This window comes from Apium graveolens, unplaced genomic scaffold, assembly GCF_009905375.1.
Source record: "Apium graveolens cultivar Ventura unplaced genomic scaffold, ASM990537v1 ctg6284, whole genome shotgun sequence".
Classification (NCBI taxonomy): Eukaryota; Viridiplantae; Streptophyta; class Magnoliopsida; order Apiales; family Apiaceae; genus Apium; species Apium graveolens.
Window position 1 is genome coordinate 92,753 of NW_027419349.1, and position 17,788 is coordinate 110,540.

At 31.5% G+C, this 17,788-nt stretch overlaps 1 protein-coding gene across 1 annotated transcript; it reads right to left on the reverse strand.

Moving 5' to 3' along the window:
- Positions 1 to 13,064: 13,064 nt before the first annotated feature.
- On the reverse strand, positions 13,065 to 13,709 carry LOC141703166 (uncharacterized). The gene has a single exon (XM_074506760.1). The coding sequence runs from the start codon at positions 13,707 to 13,709 to the stop codon at positions 13,065 to 13,067; it is 645 nt and encodes a 214-aa protein (XP_074362861.1).
- Positions 13,710 to 17,788: the final 4,079 nt, after the last annotated feature.

Sequence of the window (17,788 nt, forward strand, 5' to 3'; positions counted from 1 at the left end):
TGTGCAGGAGGGAGCATATATATCGTGTGTACTACATCTAGGGGGCCCTTGGATTAGATTGATCTAAGGGCTGATATTAGTTTCTAGTTTTTATTTTAATTTTAGTTTCTATTTGATTATTGTATATATATATATATATAACTAGTGAGTAGTTAATTTTTATATAACAAAATTTTACAATTCTGAGTCACTTTGAAAATGTATAGAATTGAGACTGAGAGAGTGGGAAATATGCACCGATTACAAAATTCAATAATTTATCATTTGTAATTGTGTTTTGGATTACTAAATAAAATAATAAATTTAATAAATATTTATTTTGATATTTATCATACAACTATAAAAAACAAACAAAAAGTAATTTTTTGTTTTTAAACCTTACAAAGAATATGAACTAAAAAAATAATAGACAAATAGAAAAATTAGTTGATTCAAGAATATTAGTAAAGAAATTTCTAAGAAATTTCCTACAAATTTCTAATGTTTTATATACCAGCCCCTATATAAACTTAAGGGTGTTGCACATACTCCATAATCCCTAATTCCTTGACGGCCGCCCCAATCTTACCATATTCCAGAACTTCAAAATTTAGTATATGACCAACCAATTGAGCTGCAAAGATGGTGAGGAGAGCGGATCCCCGGAAGACATCAGGATCTTTGTGCTAAAGGTACAACTAATTTCTAATAAATAAGATTTTGATTTGCTTTGTATTATAGGTTGACACTTTTAATCCTTAAATTTTTTCATATGTGTAGCTTTATCAGGGATTGTTCATTATACATCAAAGATCTGGGGAGGTATACATACTAATTCCCTTTTGATTCTTTTATATTGATTTTTATTTATTTTTATTAAAATAGTGTAATGTTTTGCACAGGAGGTGATGGGAAAGGTCACCCTATCACAGTTGCGGCTAAGGGAGTTCTGCATAATCTTGCCCCAAAACTAGAAAAAGTGCGGCAGCCATCACAGTTGACCACACTGTAGCAGCACAATACATCTGATTGTCCAAGGAGGTCGTAGTCATCCTCTTTGTCACTGTCCTTGTTGTACTAATTTTTTATTATCTATTATCTTTTAAATTCAAGCAATGTAATCGTAGTAACCGGTTTGGAAATAATAGATAAATTAGTATCATGTTAATTATTATTAATCAAATATTGTTAAATTTGTGAGGATCTATATGCAGATATCTTAAATTGATAATATTAGTTATCTCTTGTATACATTACTCAAAACTACAACAAAGAAGAGTTTATTTCATTTACTTTTATATAAATTATATAGTCATAACATCTTTTTATTGATTATTAACTATAAATTAAATTTTTAAAATTGAAATAAGTAACAATTACTTTATATAGACAAAAGTTTTAAATAATATCTATCCAACATTCGTATCAAGCAAAGTCTATATAATATGTAATATATCAATTGTATAATAATTTCAAACTAATTTTACTTTACTTATAAGCATTGTTTTGTATGTGTTTAAAAGCCTAGCACGTGTGGAGATAAATTTAAAATAAATTTAGTTGGCCAACAATCATCCAAAACAAAAATAAACTCCAAAGAACCCAAAATTTAATATATAAAATAAATTTCTAATCCACAATTAAATTCAAATGTAAACAAAAACAATATGTAATCACAAAGAAATGCTTTTAATGAAAAGAAAATGAGAAAAAAAAATGATAAGTAGTGCACCAATAACATCTAATTATGTAAAAAAAGATTAGAAAAATAAAAATTATTAATATTATATAGGGATAAAAAATATAAATGAATTTGAGAATCTCTTGATCACATTTTCAATTATAATATAATAGGTAATTAAGGTTGTAGTCCATGCGAAAATCCTTTCACACGAGAGTATAAAAACCATATAATCATAATTAGCTTATAATTCTCTATGTCATTGTGAAATAATGATGAAAATGCCTATGTCTATAGCATTCTTGGAAAACTCTACACTTTCTTCGAACCACCCCTTTTCTTGATTGACCAATTTATTATTTATTTTTTTTCCAAATTTATAGCATATTTCATTAATAACATGAAAAAAATTCAATCGGTACAAACCCCCAATTCATCATGCACCAGGTTGAAAAACAAATAGACGAACTAAATAATTAGCCTCTTTGTTCCGGATTGCTTAACTGACTAAATACAAATATTCTGAAAATTAAAAATAAAGATAATGGTTCTTCTCGAGCGATCCAGCCTGCATCTCCACCGAAAACAGTAGTTTCACAATTGCCCTCACATTAATTCCATGGATCGTACAATGTTCAGAGGACTCAATTGCAAAAACTGAGAGGGGCCCTCGTGTTATGAACAAAATATTTTGTGAGAGGTGAGCACATGCGCTTTTCACTACCGTATCAAAAGCACCCCAACTATCTACCTGCCGGACACCATCTATAATAATAACTCAATTAAACGAAACGAAAAAGAAGCGAATTTTTGAACAGAATCCAATATTTATTGAAAGGAAGTTAAAACAAATGATAAAAATGTTGTATGGATGCAGAGAGAGGATGAAGATAGAGATGAAGATGGGTAGAAGGGTGAAGAAGGAGGTGTGATGATTAGGGTTAAAGGAAGATGGGGCGGGCCGACTCTCATCGAGAGAGAGGGAGAAACTGATTGACCAATTTTTTAATACTCTTTTTGACATATAATTCTAAACACTCTTTAGCCTTTCCGGGGTTTTTACATCTTCAAATGCCTTAATTAATAGAAAGAACTTAGGTGTGTGTACTGTACATAATTATAAAATAAAAATAACATACAACAAACTTCTTGGTAACTTCTTCAGCCCATTTCGAATTTTGTGCAAGAATGGCAATACACGTGTATGCCAACTGCCCATTTTGAACGAATAGTCGCATTCAATATCTTCACTGTTGTATCATTGTGTATACTTTAAAATTAATTTTAATGTAGTCAGTCATAAACACAAAAGCTTCATAATCTATGAGCTAATCTTATTCATATTTTTCACATACATTTGAAGTTGAATGAGATTTATACGATAAACATATTAAATAATTACTGTCCCACTTGGAATTTGATGCGGCATGGTGTTCTGGGTTTCTTTTCCCTAAACTGCGATCGGAATGTGATCTAGGTCATTCCATGCTCGGGTCTCTATATTGGTCTTACAAGTGTTTTTGGTAATCTTACGGGTGTTCTGATTGCGTGGAGAAGGTAGACTAGGTGTTCGTAAAATAGCACAAGTTCTTCGACTAAGTCCACGACCACGTCCCATGTCTCTGATTAGCATTTTCCCTGCATACTACAAAGTAATTAGAAAATATTTCCAAGTAATTAGATATCATTTCATGCAAGATACTAAATATAACAAAAAAAAACATATTTACAAGTCAGATAAATCGTCAAAATAATGAAACACTAATAAAACAAGATCAAAAGCATTGATAAAATTCTACATACTCTCATTTCATATCATACGATTAAACTTAGAAATCTTAATTCGTATTCGTAAATAGAACTCATAGAGAACTAACAACACTAAACCATATCAAATAAAGACGCAAATAAACCCCCCTCTAGCTCTTACGCAAACATAGGTATACATAATCGAAACTTGATGTACATGACACAAAATAACAATACAACTTACTAATTGTATAATTTACATATTTTATTCATATTAAATCATAAAAAATGAACAATAACAACTAATGAAGCTCAAAAAACTAAAGTCTTTGAAGAACATATAACAGTGAGATTTAACTCTTACCAAGTTCATAAAAAATTTATAAAATATAGATGAAAAACACATTCGGTTATTAGTTTACTATAGAGAGCCACGTTTATTCTCTCCTTCTCATCATACTTATACATATATATGTATAAAGATGAATACACCGTACACATAAAAAAATCATATGAACAACACAATTGAAACAAATTAAGACAGCCACATTTATTCTCTCTATATATCACACTCATACCTATAAATATATATATATATATATATAAATAAAAATGCATATATATGTATAAAGAGGAACAAAAGATATACATATAAAGAACACACAAAATAAATTACAAAAGATATACATATAAAGAACACACAAAATAAATTAAATAAGTTAGCAAATATAGGTAATTAGGATAACGCATTAATGTTATATATAGTCTATATGTGGTCTTATCTCTTTCAAATTAGTTGTTGATTAAATGTAATCCAACTAATAAATTTACAGTTTTAGGACAATATTTTTTCAAATCTAACCTAAATAATTTTTTCTAATTTATTTACCTAAAAGTGAATTATTTAAAGAATACTTATATAGTAATTATTGAACTTTTGTAAAATGGTTTAGAGTTTCATGCAATAAGGGAAAATATAATGGGTTCGTATTAGTTTTCATTCTAGGAAAATAACGACATCATATTTACTATATACACCCTTTTTATCATCTATGCAACTCATGACAGATACTTAATTATTTAATAATGAATAGGAAAGTAGTGTGTTGGTTCAATTAAATGGCGGGTCATTGTTGTACTTCTAAGCATTGCATGTTTATTTATACGCATTTGTATACTTATTTCTTATTTAATTATTAACATATTTAAATTTTGTATAAATTAGTTGTACTTTCTATATATTTACATGTTTACTTAGATGTACTTATATACTTATTTCCTATTTTACTAACCTACTTTAATATTACACATTAATAAAATATTAATCAGATATTCATATTTATGATTAAACGAACACAAAACTAGTATATTCTCATTATTGGTTTTCTTGAGCTTTCTAGGACTTACTTACAGTTTCTCATGTTAGCTTTAATGTTGATATATCATAGAAATCCTTTAGAAAATTACTCCATTCACCACTTGATTAATAAAAAAGAGAGTCTTCTTAACTCTTAGTGGATTTCCCTTCAAAGTCTTAGTTATTACGGTAAGATAACATGTATGGTTCTTTGTATCCATATTCCATAATCTTTCAAAAATCTTGAGATTCTTACAATACCGAAATCGATTTTCTTGTTTGTCTCCATGCCGACGCACATTAGCAACTTAAATTTTTTATTAGCTCTAATCTCATTAATAATAATGGCTCTCGTTCATAAAAATTATCTGATCATGTAAATGTATTTGTTACATTGACACACACTAGAAAGACCCTATCTTTGTTTGAATACTCAATTGATTACAATTATTTTCCGTCATACCAGAAAATTTTGGTCGCAACATATTTTTGTGAAAGTCATCTCTAAATCACAAAATCTATAATACCACTTTCTAAGAATATAAATGTATAATAAATTGGTTGAGATTACGGGAAAGAGTTTTTTTTAAGTAATTCCATACAACTTACTCACACAAAATATATACATAAAACTTGCAACTGCAATGAAATAATTTGATCATTTTCTATGAATACAAAACTTAGAAGATTGTCATATTTATGCGGCTAGGTCTACATGGAATTTACAAGAATATTCGCACCTAAGTTAATATGTAATTGAATAAGTACATGATTTAATCACATATAGAAATGCAAAATTATGAACTCGAAGACTATTCTATTTCATAAAAAGCAAATTAAAGTGTATCTTAGCTTGTTTTAAAACAACATACATTTATAATCTTCATGTGTACTACCTTTAGTTAGCAAGGAGAGATTCTTTAAAAAAAATTGGATGAAATTTTCCGCATTGAATTTTTTGGCTCTCCTAAATTCAATCGATTTTTGGTCAAATTTATTATTTGGAAATGACATGAAATTTCCTATAACTTTTAAAACTTTTGGGGCAAAAGTTGGTGAAAATTCCCCTATATTTTGAAATTTATATTTCTACACAAATCCGTTTGTATGTATCTAATTTGGCCACATTCAATTGTATTTAATATATTCAAAATTTTTAATAATTTATTTAAACTATTTAAAAATTAGTGAATATTTTAAAAAATATGTATACACACAATAATAACATTCATCCCAACTACAAGTTTATATGGTATAAAAATATATGTGATGAAAGAACTTTTATTAAAATTTTATGATACTTCCGTGAAATTTAAATATATATTTATAAAAAAAAGTTTAAAAAATTATGAAAGAATTATCGCGTTCCAAGTCGACTGACTACATTCACTATAATTTTTGACAAAATATTAGTGAGCTAATAATTAACTTGTTTTCGAATCTCTACATTAGAGTAGGTAATATGATTACATGGGGTTATAAATTTAAATTTTAGGGTATCGATTAGGGTTTTAGTTTTTAATTTATATCTCATTTATTTTGAGTAATCTATTACGGATGTGATTATTCGAATTATTTTACAAATTCGAATTTAGGGGGTTGAGATTCTTACCATAGAGTGTTCCTACTATTTAGAATAATATTAGACCATCCAACCACATGGATGTTAAAATGGTTACAAGAAAATGTTATATGCAAATTTTAACAATTTTTAATCATTAGACCTCGATTATTTTAACAAATAAGGTATCATTAACTTAACTAAATATTTCACCACACAATCTTTTTCGTGGAATTTATGCTCAAATTGACCAACTTCATGATTTTAAATTTTTTATTAAAATAACAAGTTGTTAATATAATTTATTATATTTTTAATATTATAATATTGTAAGAAAAAAGTTAATTAATTACAATTTTAATTTTCTAGAAATTATAAGAAAGCATAAGAAAAATATTAATCGACACTCCTAAATTCGAACGGTTACAGTTGAATTTAGTGCCACTTCTGTAGTCCCCTTGCATTAGATCTAACACACCAAATTTAACCCCTAAAACACTCATCCAATGGTTGAATTTACATTTAATAAAACCAAATTATAAGTAAAAAAACAAAAAAATGATAAAATAAAATTTTTAACCCGAAGCCCTCCTTTCACTCACGTAACCCACCCCTTCTCTTTTTCTCTCTCCCCCTCTATTTCTATTTGTGTCCCTCCCACCATCTTACTCTCCCTCCTGAAGGTAAAAATTCGGTAGAGAGCTAGGTAGATAATTTTTCAAAAATTTCCATTTTCTTGATTTTAATTCGAATTAGACTTTTTACTTTAGGTTGTTTATTGATGTGTTTTGAAGTTACGAATCGATAGATCATTGAACATGAGCGTGTAGATAATTTTTTCATGATTTATGATTGACTGTGTTGCTCGATTTACATGCTTGGTATGTGGTGGGGAAATTGTTTATATTAAGGTTTTTTTAGTTTGGTGAATTTTTTGTTAATGTTGTTTTTTTCTTTATAGACGTTCAATTGATTTTGACCGGAATCGGTTAAATGCTAGTTATTTGTAAGTTTGGATATGAATATGAGATTGTTGGGTCAATTTTGAGTGTATTAAATTGAAAAATTGGACTAAAAACTGAGCTTTTTTGAAGAAATTAAAGCTGCTGGAATATGACTGGACCTGGGTAAACTCACTGGAATCTGGAAATTTTCCAATTTCCAGCGAGAGATTTGTCTCTTAAAACTGGTGTTTGTTAATTCAACCGAAGGTGGTGAAATTTAGATTCGCATCTTTGACCATATATGGTCAATTTAATTTTAGGCAGACATTTTAAATTTATTCAAAATATTTAATAGTTTGGGGGGGATTTTGAAATTTTTTGGTGAAAAGTCAAATTCAACTACCTTGGTCAAATTTGGCCAGTTGAATTTAAGCGGTTTTTTTTTAAATGGTCAAAACTAGCTGGTCCAATTTACTTTAAAAATGACTGACTTACTAAATATTCCTCCCGTATCATGACCGATCCAGAAACTAAAAGATACGACCGTGTCCTGACATATTTAGGTAAATGCGAGGACTTTTGGCCGGTCGTATTTACCTATTTTTCTTATAGTGATATCTCATCTAAATATGAGGGGTTTGTTAAAATGACGTAATATATAAGTTGATCCACATGTTAAATGACTTAATCAAGGGAAAGATGGGATCTAATAAATTCGACATCATAAACTTTGAATTCTTGAAGAATTACCCTCACCGATTTTCCAATTTTCAATAGTTCTTGGCTAAATGATATTATACTTCATTTTGATGTCTCTCAACTTTGTTTCTTTCATTTGTACTTAGTGGTGCAACAAACCATATGGTTTCTCTAACCCTCTCAGTTATCTACCTCTCTTTCACCTTTTTCAGTTGATGGAAGTGCTTTGGGCGTGGATCCTATCACGTTTTGCCTTTCCAATTAAAATTCAAATAAATTCTCTTGTGTAATAAAGAAATATTTAATCTCATTACATCCTTTATTTCACAAATTCCATATATTGGCATATTAGTTCTTGTATGTTCTTGCAATGACTTGGTTTGCCAAATGTTCACGGTTGTGGTGGTTAATATGTTAAGAGACACCAACACCAAAGGTAAGTCTCATCCGGAGAAAATTAAGGGTTGAGGTATTGTTTCGACCACTTCAAATTGTTTTCATCTTATATCCTTTTCATTTATGAAGGAATAATATGTGCAAAGTTTATATGTTTTTTTAATATTTTTTGTTTTAATAAAAGTATTGTTGCTTGATTGTCAGGTTTATTAATTATATCATTCACGAGGATTTAATTAAACATGGGTTTTTAAAATATTTTTATTTTTGTTAAAGTATTGTTCCTTGATTAGGTTATAACTGTTCCAGTCATACCTGGTAACGCTTTAAGAGGACATAAGAGAAACTGCAATAGATTAGTTATTCATTCTCCTAATTTTTGTAACTTAAATTTTAGGGAATGAGTGTACTAGTACAACGGATTAAGCATCATCTCTCCCAAGACTTTGAAGAAGGAAGACTGTGCATCTTCACTAGTGTAACAGATTTTTTCTTATGTACACACATTTGCAACATGATGCTCTATGATATGATACATTATTTCTCTACTTGTTTGGGGTCAACTTCAACTTTATACTCACATCCGTGTGCCTCCAGACTCAACTGCAGTTCAGAAGTACACGGTTTAAGTTCCAACTGTATCATTACTGCAAATGTTTGCTTTCCAGCATGGGTGATGGACCCTGGACCTGCTGTGCATTATGGGTGTAAATTATTAATATTATCAAAACAATTCCATTAGTGTTGCAACTATTCTGAATTTTCAGATGTTGCCAGTAGCCGTGAACCATTTGACCTCTGTGAACAACATTATGGAAATTCCTTTAACCTCCCAAGCCTATTTAACCAGCAGCATAATTCAGAGCACAAGTTTAATAATGTCGGAGGAGCGAGGATCACTATTGCAGGTGTCTTGAGAATGAATGAGAATAAGCTCCTGATTAGCATATCCAGACGACTGGGGCACATGGCTCCACGGGCCCACATGATGAATTGAAGAGGAGAAGTTCCAAAGGTTCATCAGATGTGAATTCAGGAGCAGTTCTCTAGGCTCATCAGATGAGTAATCCAAAAGCATGAGAATCTCTTAGGTTATTAGATTTTTAAACCAAAAATGAGAACTTTATAAGGTACATTACAAAAGGACAAGTGCAAGAGGATAATTGGAATTTAAATCGAAAAGGAGAAGGTCTTGTTGGAAGCGTAGATTGGCCTTGAACAAATATATAAAAGCTTTGTATAACACAAACACACACCTGTATATATTAATAACAATAATAAACTACAGCTTATATACTCTTGACACAAACACAAGGCTCCTGCCTTTTTCTTTAACAAAGAGCTTCGGCTCTGATTTTTTTTCTCAACTACAACTCTTCTTTTTCTTTTCTTTTTTTTGTACATATTACAATACCTATTTGCAGCCTTTTTATAGGCTTGAACAAACATAAGGTTACATCATTGCTTACAGCATCATATTTATTATAACAACTAAACCGTGTATTGAGAACATATGCAGCCTACCTTTATTTGCTCCACAATTTTCTCCACACTGTGTATGCATGCATGTGCTTTGGATTTTCCTGCCTACCATATTTTCAGGAAGCTGTATGTGTCTCTCATCTTATTCACACTTGTATTTTATTTATTATGTTTATGGAGAGTTTGACTTCTAACACTCCCCCTCAAACTCGACTTTCCATTCCAAGCTTCTTTTTTCATTTTTTGAAATACGTCCGGCTTCAACGGCTTTGTAAAAATATCTGCTAAATTTTCTTCAGTCCTACAATGTACCAACTCCACAATTTTTCCGTTCACCTGCTCTCGAATAAAATGATATTTTATGTTGATGTGCTTGCTGCGACTGTGTGACACCGGATTTTTCGCGAGTGAAATAGCAGATTTATTATCCACATAAATAGTAATTGGATCTTCTTTGGCAAGATTTAATTCTCCCAATATATAGCCTAGCCACATAGCTTGACATGCGCATGCTGCTGCTGCGATGTACTCTGCCTCACATGTTGAGAGGGCAACTGTCTGTTGTTTCTTTGATGACCAAGAAATATTGCTGAACCGATATGAAAAACATATCCTGATGTGCTTTTCCCGTCATCCAATCTCCACCATAATCACGATCTGAGTAGCCAACTAATTTTGAATTTTGAGAATGCGTGTAAAACAGACCATGATCAAGTGTACCTTTTATATACCGCAAAATTCTTTTAGCTGCCATGAAGTGATCTTGCTTCGGCTTCTCCATGTACCTACTAACCAATCCAACTGCATACATAATATCTGGACGAGTGAAAGTTAGGTACCTCAAACTTCCAACCAAACTTTTAAATAATGTCGGATTTACCGACTCCCTTGTTGAGTCAATTCTGAGCTTATGCTTGACTCTGCTGGCGTACTCACTGGCTTGCATTTCTCCATTCTGAATTTCTTTAAAATCTCCTCGGCATATTTTTTTCTGCGACATAAAAATTCCATCTTTGCTTTGCTTCACCTCGACTCCAAGAAAGTAAGACATTTGGACCAATATCTGTCATCTCAAATTCGTTAGTCATAACTTTCTTAAAATCATCGAACATACCAGGGTTGTTTCCAGTGAAGATCATGTCATCTACGTATAAGCAAACGATCATAATATCTCCCCCTGAATTTGTTTTTGTGTAGAGAGCATGCTCGTATGGACTCTTCACAAAACCATTTTTCTGAAAGTATTCATCAACCCTTGTGTTCCATGCTCGTGGGGCTTGTTTCAATCCGTACAATGCTTTCTTCAGTCTGTAGACTTTATTTTCTTGGCCTTTTCGAACATATCCTGGAGACTGCTCAATATAGACTTCTTCTTCGAGGGAACCATTCAAGAATGCCGACTTGACATCCATCTGAAAAATCTTCCACTGATTCTGAGCTGCAATTGCTGTAAGAAGTCTTATAGTATCAACTCTTGCAACTGGAGCGAACACCTCATCATAGGTCAATGCCATATCTCTGTTTGTAGCCTTTAGCCACCAACCTTGCCTTGTACTTTTCAACTTCACCATCTTGATTGGTCTTTGTCTTGTAGACCCATTTGACACCAATGGCTTTGTGTCCTTCTGGAAGATCTGTGAGCTCCCAGGTATCATTCTTCTTGATTGCACCAATTTCGTCATCCATGGCTTTGTTCCATTTGCTTTCTTCAGAAGCTTCCTCAAATGTAACTGGATCACATTCAGCCATTAAACAAAATAAAGAATAATCAAATGTTGTTTGTACCAGACTTGTTGCTTCATAGATATTATCCAGACTCCGCATCTTGCTTGGTGCTCCCCCTGAACTGTTGCTTCCTCCTGTTGATGGTGTTGATGCGGGAGTTTGTTGATTTGGACTTTGTGGAGGTGTTGGATCATCATCTCCGTCATCTTCAATATTGGGGTCATCATCGTCATCATCATCATCATTAAAGAATAAACCTCTAACTTTTCTTTCTTCATCACTCCATCTCCAGTAATCTGATTCATCAAATTCAACATCTCGAGAAATGATTAAATTCTTCGTTAGTGGATTATACAGTCTGTATGCCTTGCTTCTTTTGTCATATCCGGTAAAGATGCATTTCTCGCCTTTATCATCCAGTTTCTTCCTTTTCTGATCTGGAACATGTGCATATGCAATGCACCCAAAGATTTTGAGATGTCCAACTGATGGCTTGCTACCACTCCATGCTTCATTTGGAGTTTTGTTTCTAACACTTTTTGTTGGACAACGATTCAACAGATAAACAGCACATAACACGGCTTCAGCCCAAAAAGTTCTTGGCATATGCTTTGCTTTCACCATGCTCCTTGCCACGTCAAGAATAGTGCGATTTTTTCTTTCTGCAACGCCATTTTGTTGAGGAGTATACGCCGTTGTCAACTGATGATTGATGCCATGTGCTCTACAGAAACTTCTGAATAAGTTTGAAGTATACTCGCCTCCTCTGTCTGATCTGAGTGTCTTCAAATAATGTCCACTTTGTTTTTCAGCCAGTGCTTTGAACTCCTTGAATTTATCAAGAGCCTCTGCTTTTTTCTTTAATGATATATACCCACTTTTCCTGCTAAAATCATCAATAAATGTTAGGTAATATCTGTTACCTCCGAGTGATGGGATATCAAACGGACCAGCAATATCAGTGTGGACAATCTCCAATGGCCTTCTGGCTCTCCATGATTTTCCAACAGGAAAACTTTGTCTGTGTTGCTTTCCTTTGACAACATGCTTCACACAAATTTTCTGGTTCATTAATTTCTGGCAAGCCATCCACCATCTTTGTTTTTGACACTAATTTTAAGCCAGAAAATCCAAGATGACCATATCTTAAATGCCATAACCATGAGTCATTTTTAATGACCGACTTCAAGCACTTCTGCATTTTCGTCTGCATATCAAGTGTGAACAGACGATTCTTTGACATCTCCACATCTGCAATTAATTCTCGAACATGATTTCTGATGATGAGAGAATTATCCTGCATCTCGAAATATTATATCCTTTCTCACAAGTTGGCCAAGACTGATGATATTACTTTTCAAAGCAGGTATATATAAACCTCATTATATACCTTTTCTCACCATTCTTTGATACAATCGTAATTGTACCTTTCCCCTTTAACAGGAATTTTTGAAGAATCGCCAAATGTAACTTCCCCGCTGACGGTTTCATCTATCTCCATAAATAATTCCTTTGTGGCCAGTCTGTGATTGCTGGCCCTGAGTCAAGATACCAAACATTCTTCTTGCTTTCCTCGTCTCCTTTATAAGTGAGGAACATAGCAGTACCAACATCTTTATCTTCTTTTGCTGCTGCAAAATGACTAGTTTCTTCCACCTTCGGGGATCTACACTCATAACTGAATGGCCAATTTATTACAGTTATAACACTGAAATTGAGATTTATCACCTCGTTGTTGAAATCCACCTCTTCCTCGGCCTCTAAAATTTGAATACGACCAGATGATTGATAACTTCCCGAATTCTGGCCTCTATTGAAGGACTGCCTTCCTTGTCCTCGTCCACCTCGGTAGCCACCTCTAAAACCACCTCTGCCACGTGCAGAACTGCTACTGCCAGAACTGTCACTGATGGACACCTTACTTTGCAACGCCTTCTCCAAATGGCTTGCATCATCATACTGGTTCATTCGTTGCTCGTGGGCTTGAAGGGAACCTACGAGCTCATCAATGGAAATTGTGGATAGATCTTTTGACTCCTCAATTGATGTAACAACGTAATCAAATTTTCTTGTCAATGAACGGAGCAACTTTTCCATGACCCGGATATCATTAAGACTTTCACCGTTTCTTTTCATCTCGTTTGTCACCGTTTTCAAACGCGTAACAAAACCATATTTTCGGAGCTTTTCATTTTTAAATTTTCGAACTCGCCACGTAGAACTTGGAGCCGCACTTTTTTAACTTTTCGACACCCTGGAATGATTTCTGCAGAATCTCCCACGCATCTTTTGCTGTTTTTGCTTCAGAAATTTTTTCAAAGGTAGATTCATCAACACCTTGAAAAATTGTGAATAACGCCTTTTTATCTTTTTTACGGGACTCCTTTAACGTCGTCTTCTCGGCATTTGGAAGAGCTGCTTCAGCGGCTGCATCACGGGCTCGCTATACCCATTTTCCACAGTATCCCAGTTATCGTAAGAACCGAGTAACACCTTCATTTGTATACTCCAGTTCCCATAATTTGTTGCCGTCAATTTTGGAATTTGCGGTTGCATCATATTCGCCATTTTTCCTGAACAGAACCTTGGCTCGGATACCACTTATTGGAAGCGTAGATTGGCCTTGAACAATATATAAAGCTTTGTATAACACAAACACAACCTGTATATATTAATAACAATAATAACTACAGCTTATATACTCTTGACACAAACACAAGGCTCCTGCCTTTTTCTTTAACAAAGAGCTTCGGCTCTGATTTTTTTTCTCAACTACAACTCTTCTTTTTCTTTTCTTTTTTTGTACATATTACAATACCTATTTGCAGCCTTTTTATAGGCTTGAACAAACATAAGGTTACATCATTGCTTACAGCATCATATTATTATAACAACTAACCGTGTATTGAGAACATATGCAGCCTACCTTTATTTGCTCCACAATTTTCTCCACACTGTGTATGCATGCATGTGCTTTGGATTTTCCTGCCTACCATATTTTCAGGAAGCTGTATGTGTCTCTCATCTTATTCACACTTGTATTTTATTTATTATGTTTATGGAGAGTTTGACTTCTAACAGGTCTAGCTGTCTGTCTCTCACATGATAACTACAAAGAGAGAAGTTTTGCAATGAATAGACACAAAGAACAGAAGCAAAACCTGTAATTAAATATCAAACATGTATAAGTATCCCACAAAAAAGCAAGCCGAGCAATGTATCACAAAAAATGGCACCAAAGTATCTTTATCTTCCAACAAGGTCGGCGATTGGCAAAGCACTTGGTTTGGAAATCTAAGAATTTTCGGTTGCATTGCATATGCACATATTCCTGACAAGAAAAGAAAAAGCTAGATGAGATTAGTGAGATTGTCAAGAAATGTATCTTTACCGCAATGACAAAAAGAAGCAAGGTCTATCGACTCTATAAACCACTAAAAAAATTTAATCTTTTCACGTGGTTGTATGCATGATGAAGTAGACTTTCGGTGATGGAGCGTAAAAAGAAAGATTGTAGCACGTCTATTGTGTAATGATTGATGATGATGAAGATAACTCTTTGTGTAATGATTGATGATGATGATGATTGAAGATAAATCAACAAAGATAATAGTGGAAATGATGATCCAATCCTCGGCAAAAGTTCTTAACAAATTCCTATATGTTCACACAATGACATCAGAACGTAGAAGCAATAGTGTAGGTGGGCACCAAAAATATACGGAGTCTCCATGACTCTATAATGCAATAAGTCAGCTGGTACAAACAACCTTTATTGGTTATCCTTTGTTTTGTTTAATGATCTACTAAATTTTAGTAGTGCTTGAGTCACTTTCAAAAGATAAAGAATTCTCCCTAATTTAGGAATCTAAAAAAGTAGATGAATAATATGTTCTTACCTGTGTGCCCTTGAACTTGTCGCTGATCTTCTTCTTGTTGGGACCCAGGTTGGGTCTTGGCTTTGTGACTGTCCTTGCAGAATGAATGTTGGGTATTGGCCTTGGTGTTGCCCTTGATATTGTTCTTGCTGTACGCGAAACAATAGAGTAAAACTACTCAAATTTCAGAAACTAAACATGTTAACATGTTGATGCTTTAAAATAATTAAGATACTAATTTTTAAAAGAAAAACAAAAAATCAAAGCAATTATAATATATTCTAAATGTATTTCTCAGTGTAAATTAATTCTGTTGATCCGCGAGACCTTAAATCTTGAAACACTACAAAGTGTGAAATTTTATTTACAATTACAAAATTGAAATCCTTAATATCATAAAATGAATCCATATATAGTTTAAGTTGGTCACATAGACATATATTTAAATATATATTTCATACAACACCCATAAAAACATTAATTAATTTCCTACAAAGAGAATAATCACATGAGAGTTAAAACAATTATCTCAAGTTTATCATTACCTAAGCTTAGAGTTTATAAGGGATAACACAAGATTGTGGGGGGTACTTGTACAAATAATACACATATGTGTGTAGAAAAATTTTAGTGGGGTTATTAAGACATACATCTAACATAATAGAGCTAACATATGTGAATTTAAACTTCTACGGATGTTTTTAAGAAGTACGAGTGCTAGAATTGAAATGGACGTTCTAGATTCTTCTTACCATCTTCATTTTTTAAAAAATAAATGCCAAAATAGTAATATTATAATTTGAATAAATATATTTCATAATATATAGATTTTTAAAAGTAAGTCATATGTTTGGGAGAATATTATATTGGATTTTGAAATGATACAAGTATAATCAAAATTATTTAATTTTCTATGGGAATAGAAGATGGACAATCATAGATAAAAAACAATAATTAATGTATTATACTTACAAAAACCATCTCATAATCTTCTTTCTATATTTATGTGGCTTCTCAAACAAACATTTTAAAAGTATTTGAGGTTGTGGCCTTAAAAGAAATAAAGCTAGTATGATTAGGCTCAAATATATTCTATTGAATATTGTATAATTTTTAAAAATAAAATACAATATAAAATATTATGGTTATAATAGTTTGATATTTTGAGTACAAACATGTAGGTAAAACATGATAATGATTTGTTAATCATGTAAATTATATAGTTATTTAAATGCTATAGGGAGAAACCATCTATACTATACTATTATAATTGATTGGTTTGGTTGGTGCTTAACACCTTCCTAAAATATTTGCTACCACCTTCCAAAAAAAATTAAACACATATAATTTATTAAAATATTTAATTTATGTATCCAACATAACTACAAACTCTATCATTTGTGTAGTAGTTATATCTATATTATAACTTAAACTCTAACTTCTTTACAAACTCTACTATACTACTTACATAAAAAAATAATTATATCATTAATTTCATATTTACATTAAATATTTTATAATTTATTTTCTTTTTATGAAAATAAGTAATTTACAAAAGTATGACAAGAAATATTAAAATTACCGGGCACCGCACGGGTTATAGGATAATTTATCGTACAAAATATATATTATTAATTAATAACATATTGTTCAATTTCAATTAATTTAATAAATTATTTAATAATCTATTATTCTATTTTATATTTTATTAAATGTTTTACTTTTAATAAAAAAAAGGTTTATAAGAATTTGGGCGATTAATAGAGTTTGTAGTTAAATTTGATATATAAATTAATTATTTTAATAAATTATATGTGTCTATATTATTTTGAAAAGTGCTAACAAATTTTAGAATAGTGTTAACCAAGATCAAATCAATCAATTATACCATATTTCCTTGAAAAATGTCAAAATTAATCCGGACAGCGCACGGATTATTAAATAATTTATTTATTTTTTATAAAAATAAGATTATACTAATAATAGGAAAAAATATTAAAATTAATCTGTGCATTGCACGGGTTACACGCTTGTATAACATTAAAGAAGAATTCAATTATCAAATTATTAGTAACTTTATTTTCTGTGAGATACGAAATAAGGTCATATATGTTTACTATAATATTTTGTCAGAATTAGAAAAAAAAGGATTGAAATTTAAGTATCTAATTATAATCAATACATAAAAAAATAAGCGTGCTAAGTCCATTATTACGGTTTCAATAATTACTTTAGTTTGGTTTCGTTTGAGGGATGCCCTCAGTGTCGAGGAACACATAATAAAATAAATATTAACTTTCTTTACTAATATTAACTTGCACTTGAATAATTAAAGAA